This window comes from Chanodichthys erythropterus, chromosome 17 (genome assembly GCF_024489055.1).
Source record: "Chanodichthys erythropterus isolate Z2021 chromosome 17, ASM2448905v1, whole genome shotgun sequence".
Lineage (NCBI taxonomy): Eukaryota > Metazoa > Chordata > Actinopteri > Cypriniformes > Xenocyprididae > Chanodichthys > Chanodichthys erythropterus.
In genome coordinates, this window is record NC_090237.1 from 9015001 (window position 1) to 9037885 (window position 22885).

At 37.5% G+C, this 22885-nt stretch overlaps 1 protein-coding gene across 1 annotated transcript in view; it reads right to left on the reverse strand.

Moving 5' to 3' along the window:
- The window catches only part of cadm2b (cell adhesion molecule 2b), a 262725-nt gene that overhangs the window by 57752 nt on the left and 182088 nt on the right, over positions 1–22885 (reverse strand). The window contains exon 3 of the mRNA XM_067365694.1: positions 30–179. Coding sequence (XP_067221795.1) covers positions 30–179 — 150 coding nt within the window. The remainder of the gene's footprint in view (positions 1–29; positions 180–22885) is intronic.

Sequence of the window (22885 nt, forward strand, 5' to 3'; positions counted from 1 at the left end):
GATTTATGGCACCTCATGCCCACACTCACCTTTCTTGTCCCCGAAGAAGAGGGTCTGTTGTGCTGGATTTGACCACTGGAGGGAGGTGTTATCATTATAATCCACTCGGCAGGTCATGTTAGCCGTGCTGCCCTCGACCACCGTCACATTCTGGGTGATGGGGAACTGAGCCTGGCTACCTGCAGAGAGACAGACAAGGAGAGAGAAAGAGACAGGTATATGAACAAACCAGTGTTACACAGGAAAGGGGACGGAAGAGGACAGGAAGCACTCAGGTAATATCAGGACAACAGGTCTCAATATAGTGATTCAGAATCACACAGCAGGGTCATCATGAGGGTAGTTTAATTAACACTATCATAAAATAGATATTACCAGTCCTTGATTATGCCCAACTGATGGTTAGGTTTAGCGGTGGACCTAATGGTTAGAGAGTCAGACTTGTAATCCAAAGGTCGCGGGTTCGAGTCTCGAATGTAGGTGGGGGTGAATGAACAGCGCTCTCTTCCATTCTCCATGAGCAAGGCACCTAACCCCCAATCACTCCCCGGGTGCCGCAGCAAAAATGGTTGCCCACTGCTCTGTGTGTGTGTGTGTTCAGTACTCACTGATGTGTGTGTGCACTTGAAAATGCAGAGCACAAATTCTGAGCATGAGACACCATACTTGGCTACACATCACTTAACATTTATGCTTTTTGTATGAAACACACTGTACAATATTCATACGCATTTGCCACCATAGTTATGTTTTCTCATGAAATCAGGTTGGTTCAAATGAACTGATTGACTAGTATGAATGTGATTTTCCAATGGCAGGCATTAAAGAGAGAGGACAGTAGGAACAAACTAACTCGTTCAAATGAATCAGGCATTCCATCTTAACATTTGAGAGAGAAACAGGGTCGTTTAGGTGAGGATGTTTGATTTCCTAAACTGAGGTATTAAAGGATTAGTTCACTTCAGAATAATTTACTCACCCCCATGTCATTAAAGATGTTTATGTCTTTCTTTCTTCGGTCGAAAAGAAATGAAGGTTTTTGATGAAAAAACATTCCAGGATTAATCCAAATGTTTAAATTAAGGTCCAAAACGCAGTTTCAGTGCAGCTTCAAAGGGCTCTACAAGATCCCAGACGAGGAATACGGGTCTTGTCTAGTGAAATGATTGGCCACTTTCTAAATGTTCGTCTTGCACTAGCTCTGCGATGCACCACACATTATGTAATCACGTTGGAAAGGTCATGTGTGATGTAGGCGGAAATAACGATCCAGTATCTACAAAGTGAACATGCAAAGACTAAGCCAAACGCCCTTTACAAAAAAAAAAAAAAAAATTGGAAATTGGAGGAGAAAATGAGATGGAGTTTTTCGCCCTACCACAGTACTTCCGCCTATGTCATGTATGACCTTTTCAACATGATTACGTAATGCGTGGCACATCACAGAGCTAGTGCAAGACAAGCATTTGTGGTTAAATAGTATATATATTTTATGTTTTTTAGAAAATTACAGATTGTTTCGCTAGACAAGACCCTTTTTCCTTGGCTGGGATCATCTTTCCCCAAAAAAGAAGTAGTTGCCAGCCACCGCCAGCATTTTTGGTAATTTTCACAAAAATGTCATGGCCCCCAAAATATTTTGTTTTATGAATACCTAACATGCAATATATCAAAAGAAAGCCTCTACAAAAAAACAAAACAACTACAACATGAATAAGCAATGTTTTTATCACTTGTTTCTGCGTATTTTTTTGCCTGTTTTGATACGGAGATTCTGTACTCTTTCAGAAGATATGTAATAGCGCCCGGGCAGGGACAATACATCGAATCTCAATTCACAATATGAAGACTCTGGAGAGATTCTGATATTTTTTGATGTATCACCATTCTCTCTGGGCTTAGTTTTTAAACAGTAGATGGCGCTACTATACGTGCTTTAGAAACACTCGTACACTGCCTGCTTCCAGTTCCTTTACACACACCACTTCAACCTAAAATAATCATTCAGGTAGTTTGAAAAGGTTGAAGCGCATTACAAATCTCACATCATAAAAGCATTCTGAGTTGAGGTGCAAGTATATTTAACCACTTACATGACTCAACTGAACGCACGAGCGCTGTCCAGCAGTCTTCTTCGTCAGCGTTTGACCGTGCAGTTAAAAACAAGCCTAGAGCGCCATCTGCTGTTAAAACTAAGATTCATCGTATCAATCAAGAATTGATGTATTGTCCCAGCCCTACAGTATGTATAACAGTGACGACATGGAAAGCCGGAAAACTCCGTCAGTGGCGGGGAAAGAGTTAAGAGCATTTGGTCGTGCTACACCACTAATTGCTGAGTAGGCATATAGTTTGTGGAAAAGCTATGCTACTTCAAACAGCTACTCTCAATGCTACTGAAAATACATTTAAGTTGCTAAACTATGCTTGAAGGATTAGTTCACTTTCAAATAAAATTTCCTGATAATTTACTCACCCCCATGTCATCCAAGATGTTCATGTCTTTCTTTCTTCAGTTGAAGTTTTTTGATGAAAACATTCCAGGATTATTCTCCTTATAGTGGACTTCAATGGACTCCAAACGGTTTAAGGTCAAAATTACAGTTTCATTGCAGTCAAAGCGTTCTACATGATCCCAGGCGAGAAATAAGGGTCTTATCTAGAGAAACCATCACTCATTTTCTAAAAAAAAATAATAAAATTTTATACATTTTAACCATACAACATATTGAACTAGCTCTCTTCTTCTTCTTCTCTATTAGATTTCCTGCAGTGTAGACACTGCTAAGAGTATTACTGCCCTCCTCAGGTCAAAGTTTGAACTAAAATGCCATATACAATATGCTAGTGCAAGTATATAACAATTAGTTCAAACTTTGACCTGTGGAGGGCAGCATCTACACTTTGCAGTGTCTACACGGCCGGAATTCTAAAAGAGTAGAAGAAGAAGAGAGCTAGTTCAAGATGAGCATTTATGGTTAAAACGTATTTATATTATTTTATTCTAGATTTTATAATATTTAATTCTTTTTAGAAAATGAGTAATGGTTTCTTTAGATAAGACCCTTATTCCTCGCCTGGGATTGTGTAGAACGCTTTGAAGTTGCAATGAAACTGTAATTTGACCTTCAACCATTTGTAGGCCATTGAAGTCCACTATATGGAGAATAATCCTGGAATGTTTTCATCAAAAACCTTCATTTCTTTTTGACTGAAGAGAGAAGGACATGAACATCTCGAATGACATGGGGGTGAGTAAATTATCAGGAAAATTTAATTTGAAAGTGAACTAATCCTTTAACGACAGTAACTGCTGTAACAAAAAAAAAAAAAAAAAAAATGTTGCTGTATGGAAAAGAGTTATGTGAAGATTCGTCCTTTAGTGTTCCACAGCAATAATAACAAAATATGGGTTTCAAACGACATGAAGGCAAGTAAAAAAATTACAGGTTTTTCATTATTTGCTGCATATTCTAATTTTTTTTTTAGCAAGTAGCATAATAAATTATTATTCTGATGCATTTTATGTCTACAACGGCATAGCAATGCTCTTTTGCCATAACTATACAACCTTTCATACCGTGCGTAGCTGGGATTCATGAACAACTAAATTGGTCCAACTATCGACTTTTAGGTCCTATTGAATACTACATATAATAAGAGCGTGTTAAACCAGTTAAGCTCAAAATGATGGATTATTGCACATATTTAGCACAGCGGTTGGGTATAGAAAGCGAAACAATGGTGTAATTCTTTGCCTCTCTCCCTCCCTCTTTCTGTTCATTCTGACTTGGGATCAGCAGTAATTGGTAGCATGGCCTAATTAGAGCTAGTCATGTTCGGCAAGGGAGACACCGCCACTGCAGCTGGGTGGCAAATTGACACATAATCCAGACTATGGTGGGCCTTCGATCCGAGTTAGCAACTGTCTTGTGTCTCATCTGGGAAAGGGGGATGGAAAGTATAATGTGTCTGTGTGTGTGTAAGTGTGTGTAAGGGGCACTGGGGACATCCAAGCCAGGCTTAATCACGCAGCCTCAGTGGATTCTGCCCGGACTTATTCCGCATTTGTTTTCCTTGTCTTGCTGTAAAGTCGCCTAATTGCATTCCGGTTGCATCTCAACTCAGTTTTCCTTTGTTTTTAAGCCCATTTAGCTTCAGGGAAAATTTGCTAATGTCGTAGGGGGTCTTGAAGTGTGCAACTTTTTACAATTACTTGATAAAAATACAGTAATATTTTATATTGCAATATTATTTCATAATAACGGTTTTCTATTTTAATATATTTTAAAATGTAATTTATTCCTGTGATCAAAGATGAATTTTCAGCACCATTACTCCAGTCTTCAGTGTCACATGATCCTTCAGAAATCATTCTAATATACTGATTTGCTGCTCAAGAAACATTTCTTATTATTATCATCAATGTTGAAAACACTCATGCTCCTTAATATTTTTGTGGAAACAGTGATACATAGAGATTGAAATATATATAATAGCATTATTCTATGTCTTTAATGTCACTTTTGATTAATTTAATGCATAACATTAAAAGGGGGAAAAAAGATCTTACTGATCCCAAACTAGGGATGTCCCGATCACGTTTTTTTTGCCCTCGAGTCCGAGTCCGAGTCATTTGATTTTGAGTATCTGCCGATACCGAGTCCCGATCCGATACTTAATAGCCTACATAAAAAAGAATAAAGAAGAGTGAAAAAACAGATCCAGGAACAGTGCGTTTCGGGTTTTTCAGGTATCTAACAGTTTTCAAATAGTAATCAAATATAAAATATCACTGCATATTATCTTTACTGTATAAAATAAATAAAGATTAATCATTATTGAAGTTACAAAAACTATTCAGTCAAGAGCAGTGAGTGATTTCTTTGTTATTTGTTGTTTGATTTAACATTAAATACAGGCAGCAGGAATAGTTGTTTTCCCTTTAAGACATGCACGATCCAGTACATATACTGTTCCACATGCGCTGTCTTTCTCGACTAATATACGTTCACTTAAGACATAACCGACTATGTTTGCTAGGATACTCACTAGGACGGGCATGTTGATATAATTTTTGTATGAATTTGTCCGCTGAAGCGCAAGACTTGAAAGAGAACTCAGTATTTGCGCGCTGACTGGAATAAGCGTGTGCGCGCTTCGGATGAGCGCACACAAATCTTCTCACAGCGCGCGCGAGTTCTCTTTCGCGTCTTGTTCTTTAAGGTTTAAATCAGCAAGGCTTAAATGAGTTTTGTCTGTTAAACACAGACAGCAACGTGTGCTGTTCAGGTCTCACCTGCGCTCGCGCGCTATCAACACCCGGGTGACTGGACATTACAGCAGACGGCACTCGCAGTTAACAGTTTACAAAGAGTGACTGTTTTGTCCACGCTTTCTGATTATCGTTGTTGTAACGTTTTGTGCATCCATCGACTTAAACATACATTATCTGAACTCTGTCTGTTTTCCCCGTTGCTATTTTAAACAAACCATATTAACCAATAGATGCGTCGTCATTCGAGATGGACCGCAGTGCAAGTGCGGTCCGTAAGTGCCAGTGGAGAACCTAATACATATATATCCGAGTCCTGATCGGGAGGTAATGTCCGATTCCGATCGAGTCTGAAACCACATGATCGGGCCCGATTTCCGATCACGTGATCGGATCGGGACATCCCTATCCCAAACTTATGAATGGTTGTATATATGCTTTTATCTTCTTTCAAATTTGCAAACTGAATACATTCATGATGTAAAACTGAATATCCTGTTGAAAAATATTTGATATAATATAGTAAATATATTAAATAAAATAATATAAACACACAATAAAAAAAATACACATTAAATAAACAAATATTTTTAGACAGAATATCCATTTCTGTTTACAGCTAAATCGCAGGAAGTGTAAAGTGGCTCGTAAATCAGTGTGTTAGCATGCATGAAATTATTCACAAGCTAACACTCGTCTCGTGGCAGTAGGGGATCACCATGTGGGCTTCCCAAAAGCGCCAGGCACTGCTGCGTTCTCCTGAAGGTGACATTGGGATCTGTCTCATTCAAGGCCCACATGCTATGGACGTGTTGTACCGACCGCAGTGTCGACTGCCTCCTTCATTATTCCACAACAACATGAGCACATGAGGTGTGAGGTGTTCTTGAAACTGACACGGAGTGTGAATGTTAAATAGTGATGCTGGCTAACAAATCAAGCGATCAGACTAAGAGGAAGAAGAAACTAATTATTAGGAAGGTCAGAAAAAAGATTCATTTCCAGCAGAGGAGTATGTTAAAAGAGAAGTGTGGAGTTTTTTTCAATGTTAAAATACTTTCTCCAAATATACATTTGTACTATAGGTTAATTTCCCAAAAAGTGTAAACACTTTGGGGCTATCAAAACATTGCATCCCAACCAATCTGACACAGCAACAGTGACAACCAATGGCACAAATTTGGGGCGGGGCTACTGTTTTTCTGACCAATGGCAGCAGGGGGAGTGTTGAGGAAGCCTGTTTCTCAACACTCATATTGATGCTCCTACTGTATGTCCTCAAGCCCATGACCTGGAAACTGTTTAAACTCAGCCATCTTGAAGGACATTTCAATTATCTAATTGCACCATGAAGAAATGAGGAGTGAGGAAGCTTCCTGGGGAGTCATGAGTGAGGACACACTGGTATTAAGATGCATTTTGGTCGATCGGATCACAAGTGGATGACGCTAAATACAGGTGTAAATGGGGTCTTAAACGTATTTGAGCTTATTCGACCACTTCCTGGAGGTAGTTGAAAATGCATTCGATCAGATTGCTTTCATAGTGTAATCGCTCATGTGGTCGAATGTGTTCGAACAGCCACAAAAGACTGCCTACTCTCCGCATCCTGACCTAATGCATAAACATTATGGGAAGTGCACTAGCCAGATGGGATTTCAACTTTGTCAGCTGGAGACACAAGTTTGGTTTGAAGACAAAATAATGTACCAAGCACAATGTTCACTCACCATTCCTGATTTCTAACATGCACTCACAGCATTCGGTGTGATCTTGCTGCTGTCAGAGCAGAAAGGAAAGCTGCTCTCGGTGTGTTTTTCTGTCATCTCCAGGCGTGTTCATATGTAAATATTTGCGAGCTTATTCGTTTTTCAAAGATCTGAAAAATCCCATATATTTACCCACCCATAGGCCTTCCCCTCGAAGAAATCAAGACAGAAGTGTTTGAAAGTGCACAAAAATATATACATCGTGACCACAAATTTTGATTTAACTGGTTAGTTCACAAAAAAGAAACATTTTCTTACACCCTTATGTTGTTCCAAACTTTCGTTCCTCTTCAGAACACAAATAAAGATCTTTTAAATGAAAAATAGACAGCTACTCAACTACCACTTTGATGCTTCAAAAAGTTCATGAGGAGATTGTAAAACTAATCCATATGAATTGAGTGGTTTAGTACATATTTTCTGAAGAGACTTGATCGCTTTATATGATGACCAGATTGAATTTAGGCTTTTATTCATATATAAACATTGATCAGTTAACACAAACAGCTCAACCGTACTTGCTTAATGTGAATATGTGAATAAAAGCCTAAATTAAATGTTTATCATATAAAGTGATCATATCTCTTCAGAAATATATTAATAAACCACTTAATTTATTTGGCTTAGCTTTACAATTTCGTCTCTTTATGAACTTTGTGCGGACTGTCAATGGTGGGACAGAAATCTCTCAGATTTCATGAACATGTTTCGAAGATGTACAAAGTCTTACAGGGTTGCAATCACATACACTAAAATCAACTCTGCTCAGAGTACATATGGTCCCCTCTCTAAATAGTGTTAAAGTAACACTTAAACAGAGTTGAAGTTATTAAGATAATTAAGCAATTAATAAGGCTGTGACTGAAGTCAGTTGTAGCTCTTGTATTTCTCTTTTCTTCAGTGATTCTGAAGAATCACAGATTGTTAACAGCAGGTGTTCATCACTAATGCACAATCATCACTAAATTAATTGCTTAATTATCTCATTAACTTTAAATCTGCTTTAGTGTTATTTTAACACTATTTAGAGAGGGACCATATGTACTCTGAGCAGAGTTGATTTAACTCTGGAGATTTTGCTGTGTATGAGGGTGAGAATATGATGACAGAATTTTCATTTTTGGGTGAACTAACCCTTTGACTAACACAAAGGAACAAATTATTACAATACGACCATGATTTAGTAAATCCAGATAACTACTGTAATTATTATATTGTGCACATGATTTACTTAAAACTAGAGAGCAAATTAGTAAAATGTGCTGACGTATTAGTAAGTTGTGGGAATTAATTATTAATTTTTGTGGCCACGATATTCATATTACTTTTTTGACAATGGACTTTTCTTGCCCATGAAATTTCAATAACGTGACTGGAAGTTTCTGACACTTCAACTTTAATGTCTGAATTTCTTATTCTGGTTTACTAAATCCATTGTTTCTTTTTTTTTTTTTTTTTTTTTTTTTGAGAATTAGAGATCTTTTGGAAAGTGAAGAAAGTGATGATACAACATCATATTCTTTATCCTAGTCTATCTCTTTTGTAATTACATTTCAAAACAGCCTTTTCCTTAATCCTATAGTTCATGATTTATACAAAGAGTGTTATCTTTTGAGACAGGCTGCTGATGTAATAAAAAAGTTTAATTTTTCTTTCTTATTTCTTAACTGTTGAGCTACATTCCACACAGAAACTAAGTTTTATCCAACTGTATAATAGTTCAGAAAGAACTTGAGAAAAAAGGTCCATAAATCTCAAGTGTTCATTTTACTTTTAAGATAAACTCTGAGATTTTGATGTTGATCTGCTCTGTAAATGCAAAGATAATGTCCTAGCAGTGTGCTGGTCCTATTCAATTTCAGTTCAACTGAAAAATAGATCAAAACATCACAACTGGAAACACTCGTGTAGCTCAAATTGTAGAACATGGTGCCAGCAAGATAATGGGTTTGATTCCCAGAGAATGTTAACTGAAGGTGTATCTTTAATGCTTGTCGCTTTTGGTACAAGTTTGTGTCAAAGACTTGAATGTGAGGCATATAAATGATGTATCAGCTTCCTTTCAAAAAAGTTCTAAAGTTATGTGACACTGCGATGAACATCTTACAGTTAAACTCCATCAAAACAATGAACTAAATTTTTCATAAAAGACAACGAGACAGTACATGGAAGCAGAAAAAAAAATCTATATGCTAGCTATTTTTCACTATTAACTTGATGGCTTCAATCTCAGATCTCCTTGAACTCTTTTTATTGCCGCTCTTATGCCGAGAAAATAAAGAAAGACGTTTGTGTACGGGCTGTTAAATGCTTGTCCCTGTGAGAGCAGACGCTGCTGTGCTGGTACAGGTGGATGATGGGTCAGCAGCTTACGTTTCACATTTTAGTCCAAACCACTTAAAGCAGATCCCAGATCAGCTATTCGCTCCATTTGGCCCTTTATTACAACAGGGCAAAGCTTCAGCATCAGTTAAATACTGCCTAAAGGGCCTTTTGTGTAGTTGTGGCCTGTAAATGGAATAGATTGACCTGAAATCAAATGAGAAAAAACAGACTATACATTATATAAAAGCTTTTAAGCAACTAAAGACCAGTCATTTATCAACTAAGTCAGACCTTAATATTTATTCTGCTAATAATACATATGATTTTCGTAAAATCTTTTGGACAATCAGCAATTTTTAATATGTTTGGATGGTGTAAATGAATCGTTTGAAACAACAATTCTCTACTTCATTGCAGTCTCTACATTGAAATTGATGTTGTAATGGTTTTAGTTTGAGTTTCATGCTAAGAGTCTCAAAAGCATTCAAAACAAATATTGAAGTTTGATCTGTTGTCCTGGTAACAGTGTTTGAAAAATATCAAAAATCTTTTCACAGGTCTACTTTTGCCATGTCTTGACATTTATTATAATGAAGCTTGAAGCAAATCAGGTAAAAATAAGAGCGTGATCTCAAAGCATTTTGAAAGTGACTTTCTGCTGCCAGTTGATGCCGCTATAATTTTGACTCACAATAGTGACATCCATGTGATCGACCTCCTACAAGGAATACACTGCTGAAGTTTCATAAAAATCAATGTATGAAGAAGTTTCCTATTCCCCTTTTCTCACCATAAATTTGTTGCCTCGCCACAGCCAACTATTCTAGATATCAAAAAACGCTCGCAATTTAGCATCCTCATTGTCTTGACTTCATGCCGACCAAGTTTGGCTATGATCGGATTAATCGAGTATATTAAATTCCAGAGCATGCCTTTTTCAAACAACCCATAATAGCTGACTTCCCGTTGAGCCTGCGTATAACTTTGATTTTGAAAGTTGTTTGGCCTGATGAGGTCTATATGTGTACCGAGGTTCATACAAATACATGCAAGTGTGTGTGATATATGGACCAAGTTTTCGGACCCTGTTCAAGGGGGCGCTATAGAACCCCTGTGCTACGCTGGGGTCCCAGTCTCTGCGGCGTCCTAATGGCCGCAGATTCCAATGTTTGTGCCAATTTTCAAGATTTTTTGAGCATGTTAAAGGGTCATGAAACCCCAAAACACTTTTTTTTGAGAAGTAAACAGATATGTTTAGGCTGCACATCACTGAAAACACTAAGGGTACTCATTAATGTTATTCATAAGTGAAAAATAGTTATTTTTGCATTTTTCAGAGTGATTTCTGTCTTTCTGTTTGAAAAGCTGAGTCGGAGCAACGTCACAAAATCTGACCTAATCGTGTATTTCGGCCCAAGTATGGGCATGGTCGAACATGCTGACGTAGACCGTTTCGAGCGATTCTCGACATATATTCATGAGCTAAAGCTCATTTAATCCAATCACTGCGCTGTAGTATGCATAAGTCTGACTTTTCTTGCCTCGGTCTGTTGTCATTCAGAGACATATCGTTGGTGTTCGTTTCCTCAGTGCTACATCACAAAAATGTGTTTTCCTGCGACGCGACCAGAGCAGAGGTTTGTGTCCATGTGGATTGTTTTGCTGTAATATACCAGCAAGTTTTTGGATCATGTCTTTTATTTTGTAGTCTATTAAGTTCCTGTTTCCTGTGTATTGGTGGTCTAGGGCTGTGTCCTAAATCACACCCTATACCCTCATTCACTATTCCCTACATTAGTCCACTAATATAGTTCACTTGAGGGAGCGAATGAAAATAAGTGAGTGAATTCAGACATTAAATGCGCAGGAAGCTGCCACTTTTGCATAGTTTGTGCTTGCTGTTTAATAGTTATTTGAAATTTAGCAAACTGGGAGCTCCAGTAGTAATGAAAAGATTTATCTTGAACCCTGTCATGGAAACTATGTATAAACCTTAATTAAACAATTTCATAATCATGATATATAGCCACATTGGACCAGCGGTTTGGAAAATGGATGAATGATTCAACTGCTGGCGCCATCTTCTGGTCAGATGCAGGAATTCATTTGGCGCGCAACTCTCACAGTGCATTATGGGTATTCTCTAACTGTTGAGCGTAGATCAGTTGTACACTCGTTATGGCGTAGCATTGTGGTATTGAATGAGTGCACTTGATAACGTCTACTATGGTTTCAGACACCACTACAAATGCCTGTCCCCTCAAATAGCACCCTATTTAAGGGTATAGGGGGTGATTTCAGACACAGCCTAGTTGTAGATTTTCTGTTGATTATCCTGTCATTGATTCCAGGTGTCTTGTTTGTCTTGTTTGTTCCTGGTCGGTTGCTGTCCTTTCAAAGATGTTATGTGTGGACGTCGTCAGTTCTGTTTCTTGCATTTTATTTTAATTCACAGTTCGTGTTTGTTTATTTTATTACTATTATCAATTCTAATAAATTCCCTGCACTTTTTTCTGAGTCGACCCCAGCATTACAGATGTAATTTTTCCTAGAGTATTTTTCTTGTCTCTTGTGAAAAAAAGTGTGCACAGGGGTGTAGTTTATGGGGGGGTGGGGGGGGGGGGGGGTATGGGGGGAGGTAACCCTCCCAATATTCAAAGCCATCAGTTACAACCCCCCCGATACAATACAACCATACCAACGTTCAACCCCCCCAAAGTTGAAACCAAATCTACGCCCTCGAGTGTGCATAATCGTGCTGAATGTGCACTTGTTGTGTACTTTAAATCTTAAAAGTATATTTTTTAAAAACCTGTACTCACACATCATATTTAGTAATTAAATAAAAGGCTATATGTGTACTTAAAGTATGCTTTCATGACACAATTAAGTGCATTTTTAAAATGTGCACTTAGTGATAATGTCAAATTAAAAGTTTTACTTTAAAATAATTGTTTCAATAATCTTTTTTTTTGTGTTTTATATGAAGTACACTTATTTTGATGTGTTGACTAACAAACTAAAGCCATAAATGTACTAAATCGCAACTTCATTATTACTAATGTGTAATTGCAAATATATTTAAATACATGAAGTATGATATTCAAAGGAGATGACATTTAAGCACATTTTAGTTTGCCATAAATGCTTGTCAGTACATTCGGCAGTAAACTTAACCATATTTCAAAGACAACAGAAGTAATTATGAAATTACATATAAAGATGTACTTAAGTCCCAAATAACCGAGTTGAAAAGGCTTTTTAAAAATCAGCTATAACTGCATTTGATTTAAATTTAAACTATAATACAATTTTATTTAATTGCAATTACATACAATTAAGTTTCAGAAAACATTACATTCAGTTTGTACTTAATATTCTTTTATTTCTGTAATAAGTACTTTTTTTAAAAGTATGCTAAAGTGTACTTCTTTTTCACAAGGGGTTGTATTTACCGTCAGAATATCTGTTCAGTTTAATCCTGTCATTATAACTGACATCCTCATTGTTTTAGTGTCAGATAAATTCTGCTTCAATGCGCTTTTTGTGGATGTTTTTAACAGGCTAGCTTGACTGCCTACAGTTTCGTAGCTTCCCCAGCACTGTTCTTATTGAATCAACTTAAAGACTCAAATTTCTCAGTAGGGAATTAAAGTACCGACATATCTCATAAACGCTTGTTCTTAGGTCGAGCAGGAAGCAGCAATGAATGAATGAATGAATGAACCGCACATCCAGAAAAGCTTTTTTCTGTTTCAGCTGACTGCACCACATAATGGAAATCATTCGTTGATGAATGACCAGAAAGCAGCCAAGCAAGCCACTGTACATTGTATGCTTTGGGCACCACCAAAAAAAAGCTAACAAATAACCATGCAGCAGCCAGTGGAACAACCATCTCAATTCATTACACAGCGATAACACCCCCCTATCTGGACTAATGTGTCTGCCTTAGTCATCAGCATTAAAGCCAGCAGTAGCATTTGTAGAAATGTTGCACAACAGGATTCAACAACAGCTCAGGGCGAATCTCTCTGCGGCAGCTGCTTTGTGATTCTCAGTAGCCCAGAGGAAAACCGTATCGCTCAGAGATTGCGCTTTCAGAGCTCATGAGACTTCTCAGTTATGTTTTATTATGTTGGATTGACAAAGTAAACTGTGCAAAACTTGGGTTAAGGTTTCAAAATCATCAACCCAAAACCAACATTTCTTCTCAAAGGGGGTATATTATGCCATTTTACAAAGTCTTGATTTTGTTTTTTGGGGCTACTAGAATAGGTTTTCATGTTTGAATGTTCATAAAAAAACAAAAAAACAATGACAACAACAACAAACCATTATTTTTCACATATTTGACACTGTTGCAGCACCTCTCTTCCTAGTCTGTCAGTAGCACACTGTGTTATTCTGGTCTCTGTGAAGCCCCTCCTTCCTGTGCTTTGATTGGTCCAGCTGGACCAGTGTGTTGTGATTGATCAACCGCTTCAAGCGTGTTTTGGAAATGTCAAGCCCCTTACCAAAACTGTTGCTCTGAGCGAAGTAGTCACTGAGGCAACAACAGACCTTTTTCAAGGTTTTCGGGAGGAGATTGGAGCTTTAACTTTAATTTCTACATTTCCATAACTGTTTATTTCATACCGACATAATGAGTTGTTATGCAGTAAACTATACTAACTGAGGGTGTACTCACACTAGGCACAGTTGCCTTGAACCGAGCGCGATTGTCCCACCTCCCCACTCTCCGCTATATACGATGTATATACGATGCAACTTTTTGTAGGGAAGAAATCTTTTGCTAAGATACTGCCTAATAGATTTATCATTTATGCCATGCAGCGATTTTCACTTGCACATAGCAGAGGACTATTACAAACTACAAACGTAGGTGACGTTAATGGAGGAATTTTGCAGCTGTACTTGCAATATACAATTCCTGTTCATCAATAAGGTGAGATTCAGACCTGTTATAAACCCAAATACACTCGAATTAAGTACATGAATTGAAAAGTGTACTATCAAATTAGTAATAAAGATGTTTGCTGTCATAATGATGACAGCAGCGCATACTGACAGTAGCTGTTCCATGCTCCAGCACGGTTTGTGCTCACACTGCATGTGAACCGTGCTCTGGTCTTCCAAGCGGGCCAGGGACGGCTAAATGAACCGCGCCTGGGCACGGAACGGAGCGATCACACTTGTCAAACGAACCGGGCTTTGGGGGTCAAACACGCTCGGGCACGGTTCAGAGCACCTAGTGTAAGTACATCCTGATTCTGCGGTGTGGGCGGGGCCTTGATACCGCGGCTCCACTCAACGCTCACTACTGCACAGACTCGGGCTCCAAGATCTTAGCGCCATATTGGGACATTGGCGGCTTCACTTTTCTACAATGGAAAAGAGTGCAGGTGTGTTGTCCATCTTTTTTTACAGTCTATGGTTTCAACACACCACTAACGCAACTCAACCAGGGCAGCGTTTCCCAAAAGCATTGTAAGCCTAAATTGAGTTTCAATGGAGCTACAATCAACTTAAGCTTACGATGCTTTTGGGAAACGCTGCCCAGGCCTCATCCCTTATTTTTTTTTGCCTATGCCTTGGGCGGAATTATTTAAATAAGGGATATTGTGAGGTGTACATTCATGAAGAAAACTCAAGACTACAATAAAGGCATTTCAGGGAGTTCAGAAACAGTGCTTAATGATAAAATGAATAACTCCCTTTGGAGTGACTTCGTGCTTTGTAACTTGGCAGACCTTTTATATGCTCAAACAGCAACATTACACACACAAAAAAAGCACAATAGGTCTTCTTTAAAGGGGACCTATTATGGAAAATTCACTTGTGCATGGTGTTTGGACATAAATGTGTGTTGGCAGTGTGTGTATACAACCACCCTATAATGATAAAAATCCAACTAATCCTTTTCTTTTTTTTTTTTAAATCCCCATAAATCATAAGCAGTGTCCCAGAAGCCGTTTCCAGATCCCTGGCAATGTGACCTCACTTTAGCCACAGGCCCCGCCCACAAATGTTGACAGACACTGTCGTTTTAACATAGAACCGCCCTGAGCAAGTTCACAGCAAGTTCACAGTCCGCCATTGCTGCACTGATGAGAATGTCTCCCAAGCATTTTAGGTGTTGTGTAGCTGGATGGATTAATCCACATAGCTCTCTCCATTTACTCCCTAAATCTGAGCCGCTGAAGACGAGGTGGATTAATTTTGTTTTCAAAGAAAATGCTCCCTCACTCTACCGAAATTCATTTATGTCTGCGTGAATCATTTCACATCGGACTGCTTTGTGAACGAATGTCAATACAAAGGGACAATACAAAACAGAGGTTGTGCTAAAAAATGTGTTACTCAAGGATGGATCAGTAAACTGTTCGTGATCCAGCTTACAGTCTCCAGAGTGATACTGGATATGGCAGTAATGAAGGTGAGAGCACTTTATTACAGTTCATCGGAGTTGATTTTTATGCATATAAAGCCGAAAAGGCATAAAGTCTTTATATATTGGTTTACGGTTAGTTGTAACGAGTGTTTCTGTGTACTTCGCTATGTACGTTGATGATAATGCAAGGGAGAGAGAGTTTATGGATAATATTAAACAGGCTTGTACTAATATAGTGCATAAAAGCAAGAAGACAGTATAAGTTATATTAATAATATAGTTAGAAAAAGTAATTGAACTAAACTATACCTGTTCTATCTCCATGCAGCATATATTTGCAGTTTCTGATATTATAGTGTGTCCTGACTGACTCCTGACACCAGAGAATCAGCTCTTGAAGCTCCGTCCTCTTAGGCCGAGCGCAGCAGCTCATTTTCATTTAAAGGGCACAGACTGAAACATTTTTGCTCAACCCCAAAAAGTGGCAATTTTAACATGCTATAAAAAAATTATTTGTAGGGTACTTTGAGGTAGAACTTCACATACACACTCTGGGGACATCAGAGACTTATTTTACATCTTGTTAAATGGGGCATAATAGGTCCCCTTTAACTTGCCCTTGTGCAGTTTCTCTCAACTTTTTGACCCGAAGATCCAACTGTTCAAAACAATATTCAAATAATTATTTTAAAATAACAAATTCTTGTTTGAAAACCACTAGAGCTTTTAACCTCATGTCCACCAAAATCAGCACAGTCATTCAGCCTGTTCTGACATACTGTACATCTATTCAAAACAGCCGAACTCAAAATAACTTATGCTCACCTACATGTTGACAAAATTAACTTTTAGCTGACATATCGGTCATACACAGTCTTTCTCTGCTGTGAAAATGGACCACAAATACAGATGACTCGTTTCTTGAATCTCAAAGATGCTGTATAAATGCTTAATGCTTCATAACCTTCAAACTTCAAGGCTTTGTAAAACTTTCAGACTAGGCTTTGCCAAACCAACTTTCAAAGTATGTCTTGAAAATCTTTCAATGCTGTCTCAGGTTTTTCCTCCTAAAATCTCTTAGGATTTTATTAAATATATAAAAAAAAAATTATGTTGTAAAATTAATGTGGATCGCATAGCATAGATTTCATATCATGATTTTTGAAGAATTAGATTTGAAATTATAAATAAATTCATAATGAACTCTTAAAGCAGACTCGTGAGATCAAGTTGCATTTCTCAGAAGAAAATCCTGAGAATCAGGAGCAAGTCTCCATTTGTTCTCCCTGTAATGTGAACGTGTAAAATGTTGGTAAAAGCGTTCTTTTAGAGAGAAATAAGTTCTGCTCTGACAGAGGCCTATCCATGTCAAACACCAAAAATCGAGAAATTAAAAAGATCTCATTTGCGACTTTTCCTCCCATTGGGAATGGTTAAAGGCGCAGTAAGCAATTTCTGGTAAAAGCTGTTGATTCTGCTGCGTTTGCTGCCTGAGGGTATGATGTCATCAATATGTGAAAGCAATTTGTGTTACTATGATAATTCAGCAGTGCTTCCCACACATAGACTTTACTTGGGCGGGCCGCCCAGGTATATTAACAGCCGCCCAAGTGTTTGCTTCTATTATTTTTATCCTCTTATACTTTTTAACCGCCCGAGATAATGAAACATCCGCGATTGATTAACTAGTGGAAAGTTTCCCCTCACCTTAGGCGTTTCATACCTGCTCGTTCTGTCTGCGCAAGAACTTTTTACTCCCGCTGACATTCCCACTTGCGCTGCAGAGACGCGGTGAATATGTCACAAAGGCGGCGCTGTTGCAAGCTCTACAGCAGTGGTACCCAAACCTGTCCTGTCCACATATATCACACCTGATTCAACTCGTGTGCTCGTTAGTAGAAATGGGTGTGTCAGAAATAGGGAGACATACAAAATGTGCAGGGCTGTGGGTCCACCAGGACAGATTTGGGAATCACTGCTCTACAGGATAGCGCAACAGCGCTTCAGACTGCTTCAAAGTGATTCCCAATCAATGAACAGCACACATTTATGCCAAGCGATTGCTAATGAACTCGAGTTGATGAATTAAGACAACGTCTACTTTATGGCCTTTATATAAAATGTTTTAGAGACAGTTGCAAGAATGCATATTTTATCTCTCTCATCTGAAGAACCAGCCTGCAATAGTATAGACATTTCAAAATAAGAGTCCCTGTGTATTTCAGGCTTGTTTATAATTAAAAGTCACACGCCATTTTTTTTCTTCTTGGCATTATTGGTCTTTTTGTTACACAATAAATTGTATTTAATTTGATTTCAATTTAATTTAATTCATAGTACAATACTGTAGTCTTTGGCTTGGATGCTCCCCCACAGGAAGAAAAAAATAAGAACATTTGACACATATTATTCAATCAGTAAAATCTGTGTCGCATTCACTGAGAGAGACACTATATGGCAAAGCAAGGTGAACTCAACCATTTACATGCTATCATTTTGCATAATTTAGAGTGCATAATAATGCATAATATTAGTATGTATTTAAATGTAATAGTAGTCTATGTAATTAAAATGAATTCCAATAAATACAAATATTGTTAAGAATCACGCATAATTTTTTTGGTTGTCACATGTGGTAGACCATTTTTGTGCCGTGGGTAATCAGAGGATTTTTCACCTGGCTCCCACCGCAAGTGTATTTCAAACCTGTGGGAAGCACTGTTCAGGTCAAATGTCTAATTGTTATTTAGCTACTCTACTCATTCGATGGCAAAGTCATCCCTTCCATCCCAAAAAACAGTTTTCATGAACAGCTCCCTACATAACACAATAGTCCAAGCAAGTAATATTTTACAAATGCGACAAAATTAAGGCATTATAGTGATCACTAAAAGGGGGACCAAAAGAAAAAACATATATTAAGAGTATTTTATCTTGCCTTTTGGACACACTTCGGAGAGCTGATGCTTGAAACAGGCGAAGGAGGAGGTATAGACGTTCCAGGCTTATAATAATAATAATAATGCAAATGAACAAACAAGCAAAGATGACACACAAGTATATTCAAGCAAAAGACAGCATATCTTAGTTCTGTGAAACACAACAAAATGTCTCGGGTTACTGATGTAACCCTTGTTCCCTGAGTAAGGGAATGAGACGCTACGTCATTGATGTAGCGTTGATAGTTCCCACGAAAGGGAACCAACATTACTCGCATATCGAGAAGAAATAAAAAAAAACCTCAGCATCTGCTTTCAGGCCTTTTTGCTCCTTAAGGTCTCTCCATCGCTGGAAAACTTCTCCGATATTAACACGGCTCCTACCTCTTGCCTGATCGTAACCCTTCATTTTAAAGTTATATTGCCCTGGCCTTTTCCTCTTTTGTATTTTCTCTGCCATCTCTCTCGTTCTGCTAATGTCTGTCTTGTGCACTGAGCTCTCTCTCCTCATCCATCATGAGTGGACACGCCGCTTACTGCTGATTGGCTACAAGTGTGTTTTGGTGCTCGGTCCGATCCACTTTTCCATAGTGTTTTTTAAAAATCGCTTACTGTACCTTTAAAAAATGACTTCAAATATTTATGGAAACAGAAAGCAGTGGTATTGTCTCCAGAATGGTAAGACCTTTAATATAACTGTACAGTATATGGGGTCACAGCAGGGGTCTTAGACAGATCCATTAAGGACTTTCTAGCACATATTTCTCCCAGATCAAAAGACAGCCACTGAAAAACAAGTCGGCCGAACAGCTGTTATTTCTTATTTATTTTTCCCCCCTGTGTGCACTTATGATTAGTGCCTTTGGAATGAAAGGCATGCTTATCTGATCAATTCTCTTTTCGCAGTGAGTCTGTGGCTTTAAGCTGGCAGAAGATTAAATGAGAACTAATGTGAGAGGTAATATCATTTTGAATGCTATGTGATTGGTATGTCTGTCAACCTTTGCTGGGCACAGGAAAATTAAAATTCATTACTTGTGAAAGAGCCCCCATGCTGAGGTAATGAGAGTGAGGATGAATTAGCTTTCATGCAAGGCTTCATTTTGGTATTAATACATGTGCGCATGTACACACACAGACACATACACTCACACATGCAAAACATGATCAAATGGTTTAAATGCACTAAAAAACATCCCAAATTACTGGTTGAGAACTTGCAACGTGATGAAATTACATAAAAGATTGCCTTGCAATTGCTTTTTTTTTTTTTTTTTTAACTTCATAAATATGGCAATACTGATACATGCACATGTTTAAAACAGAAACTTTTTCGTTTTAATACCTGGCCACATTTTTCACAAAAATAGATGCTATCTAGATCAAAAATGGGATTTTTAAGTATCCCCAGAAGAAAAGAGTAGAATATGCAACACATACTGGTAATAGAAAAAAGAAAAAACAAGTCACATAGAGCCAACAAAATTCCATTTTTTAAACAATACATAAATAAAATGTGTTAATTTATCTTCTTCTTGTTATTTTAAATGTGTTCACATACATTTTTATCCTGATGACATTATTAGATATTATTATTAGGCTCAATTAAATAATGTTGCACCATTTGCTCTGCAGACAACTAAAGAAATTAGTGAAAATGTGTGATGATTTTAGTCAGCTTCCTCCATTCAGATGTAGTAAGCATAAAATATCTAATAATTGTGGAATATGTTGAGAAATATACATGACCAATTAGTGTTATTTTCGTCAGCTATTTTTTAATTTAGTCAAGCAAACAGCGCAAGCGGCTCATGAAGGAACACAGACTGGATCTGGTACAGTTTAATTTAAACAGAATATCTTAATGGAGAACGCTAGTCAGTTTAAAAAAATAAATACAAAACCTGTCCTAATTAAAATAAAACAAGTTGACAAAAGATTGAATCCAATATTTGGTGATAATACAGCATAACATTAGATTTATAAGCTATTTTTTGTAAGTCGTAATTTTTGACCGGGAAAAAAAGTGTAACAAGGTGGGGAAAAAATCCCCCAAAAATATCCACAAAATTTTGAACAAAGTCAGTAAGTTTTAGTTAATGCGATTACAGAAAAAATATAAAAACTCTCGAAAACAACAAAATACTAATGCATCATGCAAAGCTCCTATTGGTGGATTTATACTCTTGATATCTGGAAACTGCAAGCATGAAAACCCATAAAGGCTCATTAAAAACAGTCTGTAATATTTTGTCTCTCTTTTTTGTAATTAAAATCAATGAGAGATTTTGGTCAAGTTTTCTATTTTCTATTTTGTATTACATGATATTACATTGTATTGATATTACATTGTATTACATTACATTGATATAGCCACAGTCAGATTTAGGATATTTTAAGGTTTTATAAGGCATACATGTGAGATATTTAAATATGATCTATATCTAAAAATATTTTTATATTTAAAAATTTGTTGTTTTTGTTTCTACCCTTTTGCATTTCATACGTCGAATACTCCCTTTTTGCACCCTTGGGTATCATTACATATTTGTTTTAGTATCAATTTTATACTGAAATACTGATAACTTTTGACACCCTGAGTCCAAATGTCCGCTGAGGGACAGAAAGAGAACATAGAAACTACAGGGACATAGACGACCAAGTTGACAACCTAATTTTTAATCACTGAACATACAGCAACATCACATACTTTAATTAATTGGCTGACCATGAAAGTAACCATGGCCTATTTGCTAAGATGTTTGGGGAGTAAGTCTTATAGTGTGGGCTGAAGATGAATATATTTAATTAGGACTGGAGGCCCTTTTGTTGTGGCGGCCTACAATGGGATCGAAGGGTCTAGTCATATCCCTGAAGAGGATGAGCTGGTGTAATTTTTCAGGCCACCCTTTCACGTACAACAGCAAATTCTTAGTTAAATTGGAAAGCACATGTAGAGTGAACGCTGAGCTGGCGGTTTCTCTGGGGACGCTCCGGTTTTGAGTCTCCAGCTTTTCTAGAGGTAGACAGATGCATTAGGGGCTCATTAAAACCTCACAGTGTCTTTTGCTTCCTACAAAGCAGCCCCACATTCATTAACAACTCAGGAAGAGGTCTGAACAATTCAGAATGACACTTATAAAGGCATCTATAGGGGCTTTCACACCAGAGGATTGTTTTCATAGATCCCAGACCTATTGGCGGAAGCTCCGGCGTTTTAACACCACGGGAATTGGAAGCGATTTTAGTTATAGGAACGCCTTTTAGGGGGGACTAAATTAGCTCCTACATCAGAGTAGGGTCTAGCCCAACACAATAGGAACTACCTGTGAGTGTATGCTGACTGGTTAAATGCATCCAAAACACAGGCACCAGTCATTTTTAAAAAGCAGTGTAAACACACAGTTTATAGCCTATATATTTACACTATGAACATGGAAAACCCCAACGTCCAGGCACTTCTCTTCTTTTACGCTAAGGAGGAAATCCAATGTGATTTTGAAGGGACCAAGCAAAACATGATTATATATACAGTGGCATGAAAAAGTATGTGAACCCCTTGCAGAATCTGTGAAAATGAGAATTATTTTAATAAAATAAGAGGGATAATAAAAAATGCATGTTATTTTTTGTTTACTACTGTCCTGAGTAAGATATTTTACATAAAAAATGTTTGCATTTAGTTCACAAGACAAAACAGTAGCTGAATTTATTAAAATAACCCCATTCATAAGTATGTGAACCATTGATTCTCAATACTGTGTGTGGTTACAGCTCTGCAGATTCATCAGTTTTCAAGCATTTTTGCATATTTGAACCCTTTCCAGCAGTGGCTGTATGATTTTGAGATTCATCTTTTCACACTGAGGACAACTGAGGGACTCAAACTCAACTATTAAAAAAAGGTTCAAACATTCACTGATGCTCCAGACGGAAACACAATGCATTAAGAGCAGAGGGGTGAAAACTTTTGAATTCAAATATCAAGGTAAATTATACTTAATTTTAAATCTTCTGTTGCTTCCAAAGGGCAGTACTAAATAAAAAACAATGTTATTTAAACAAAATTGTGACATCTTCATCCTGTTCAAAAGTTTTCACACCCCGACTCTTAATGCATCGTGTTTCCTTCTGGAGCATCAGTGAATTTTAATCCCCGTATCCGCTTACATATATTTATATA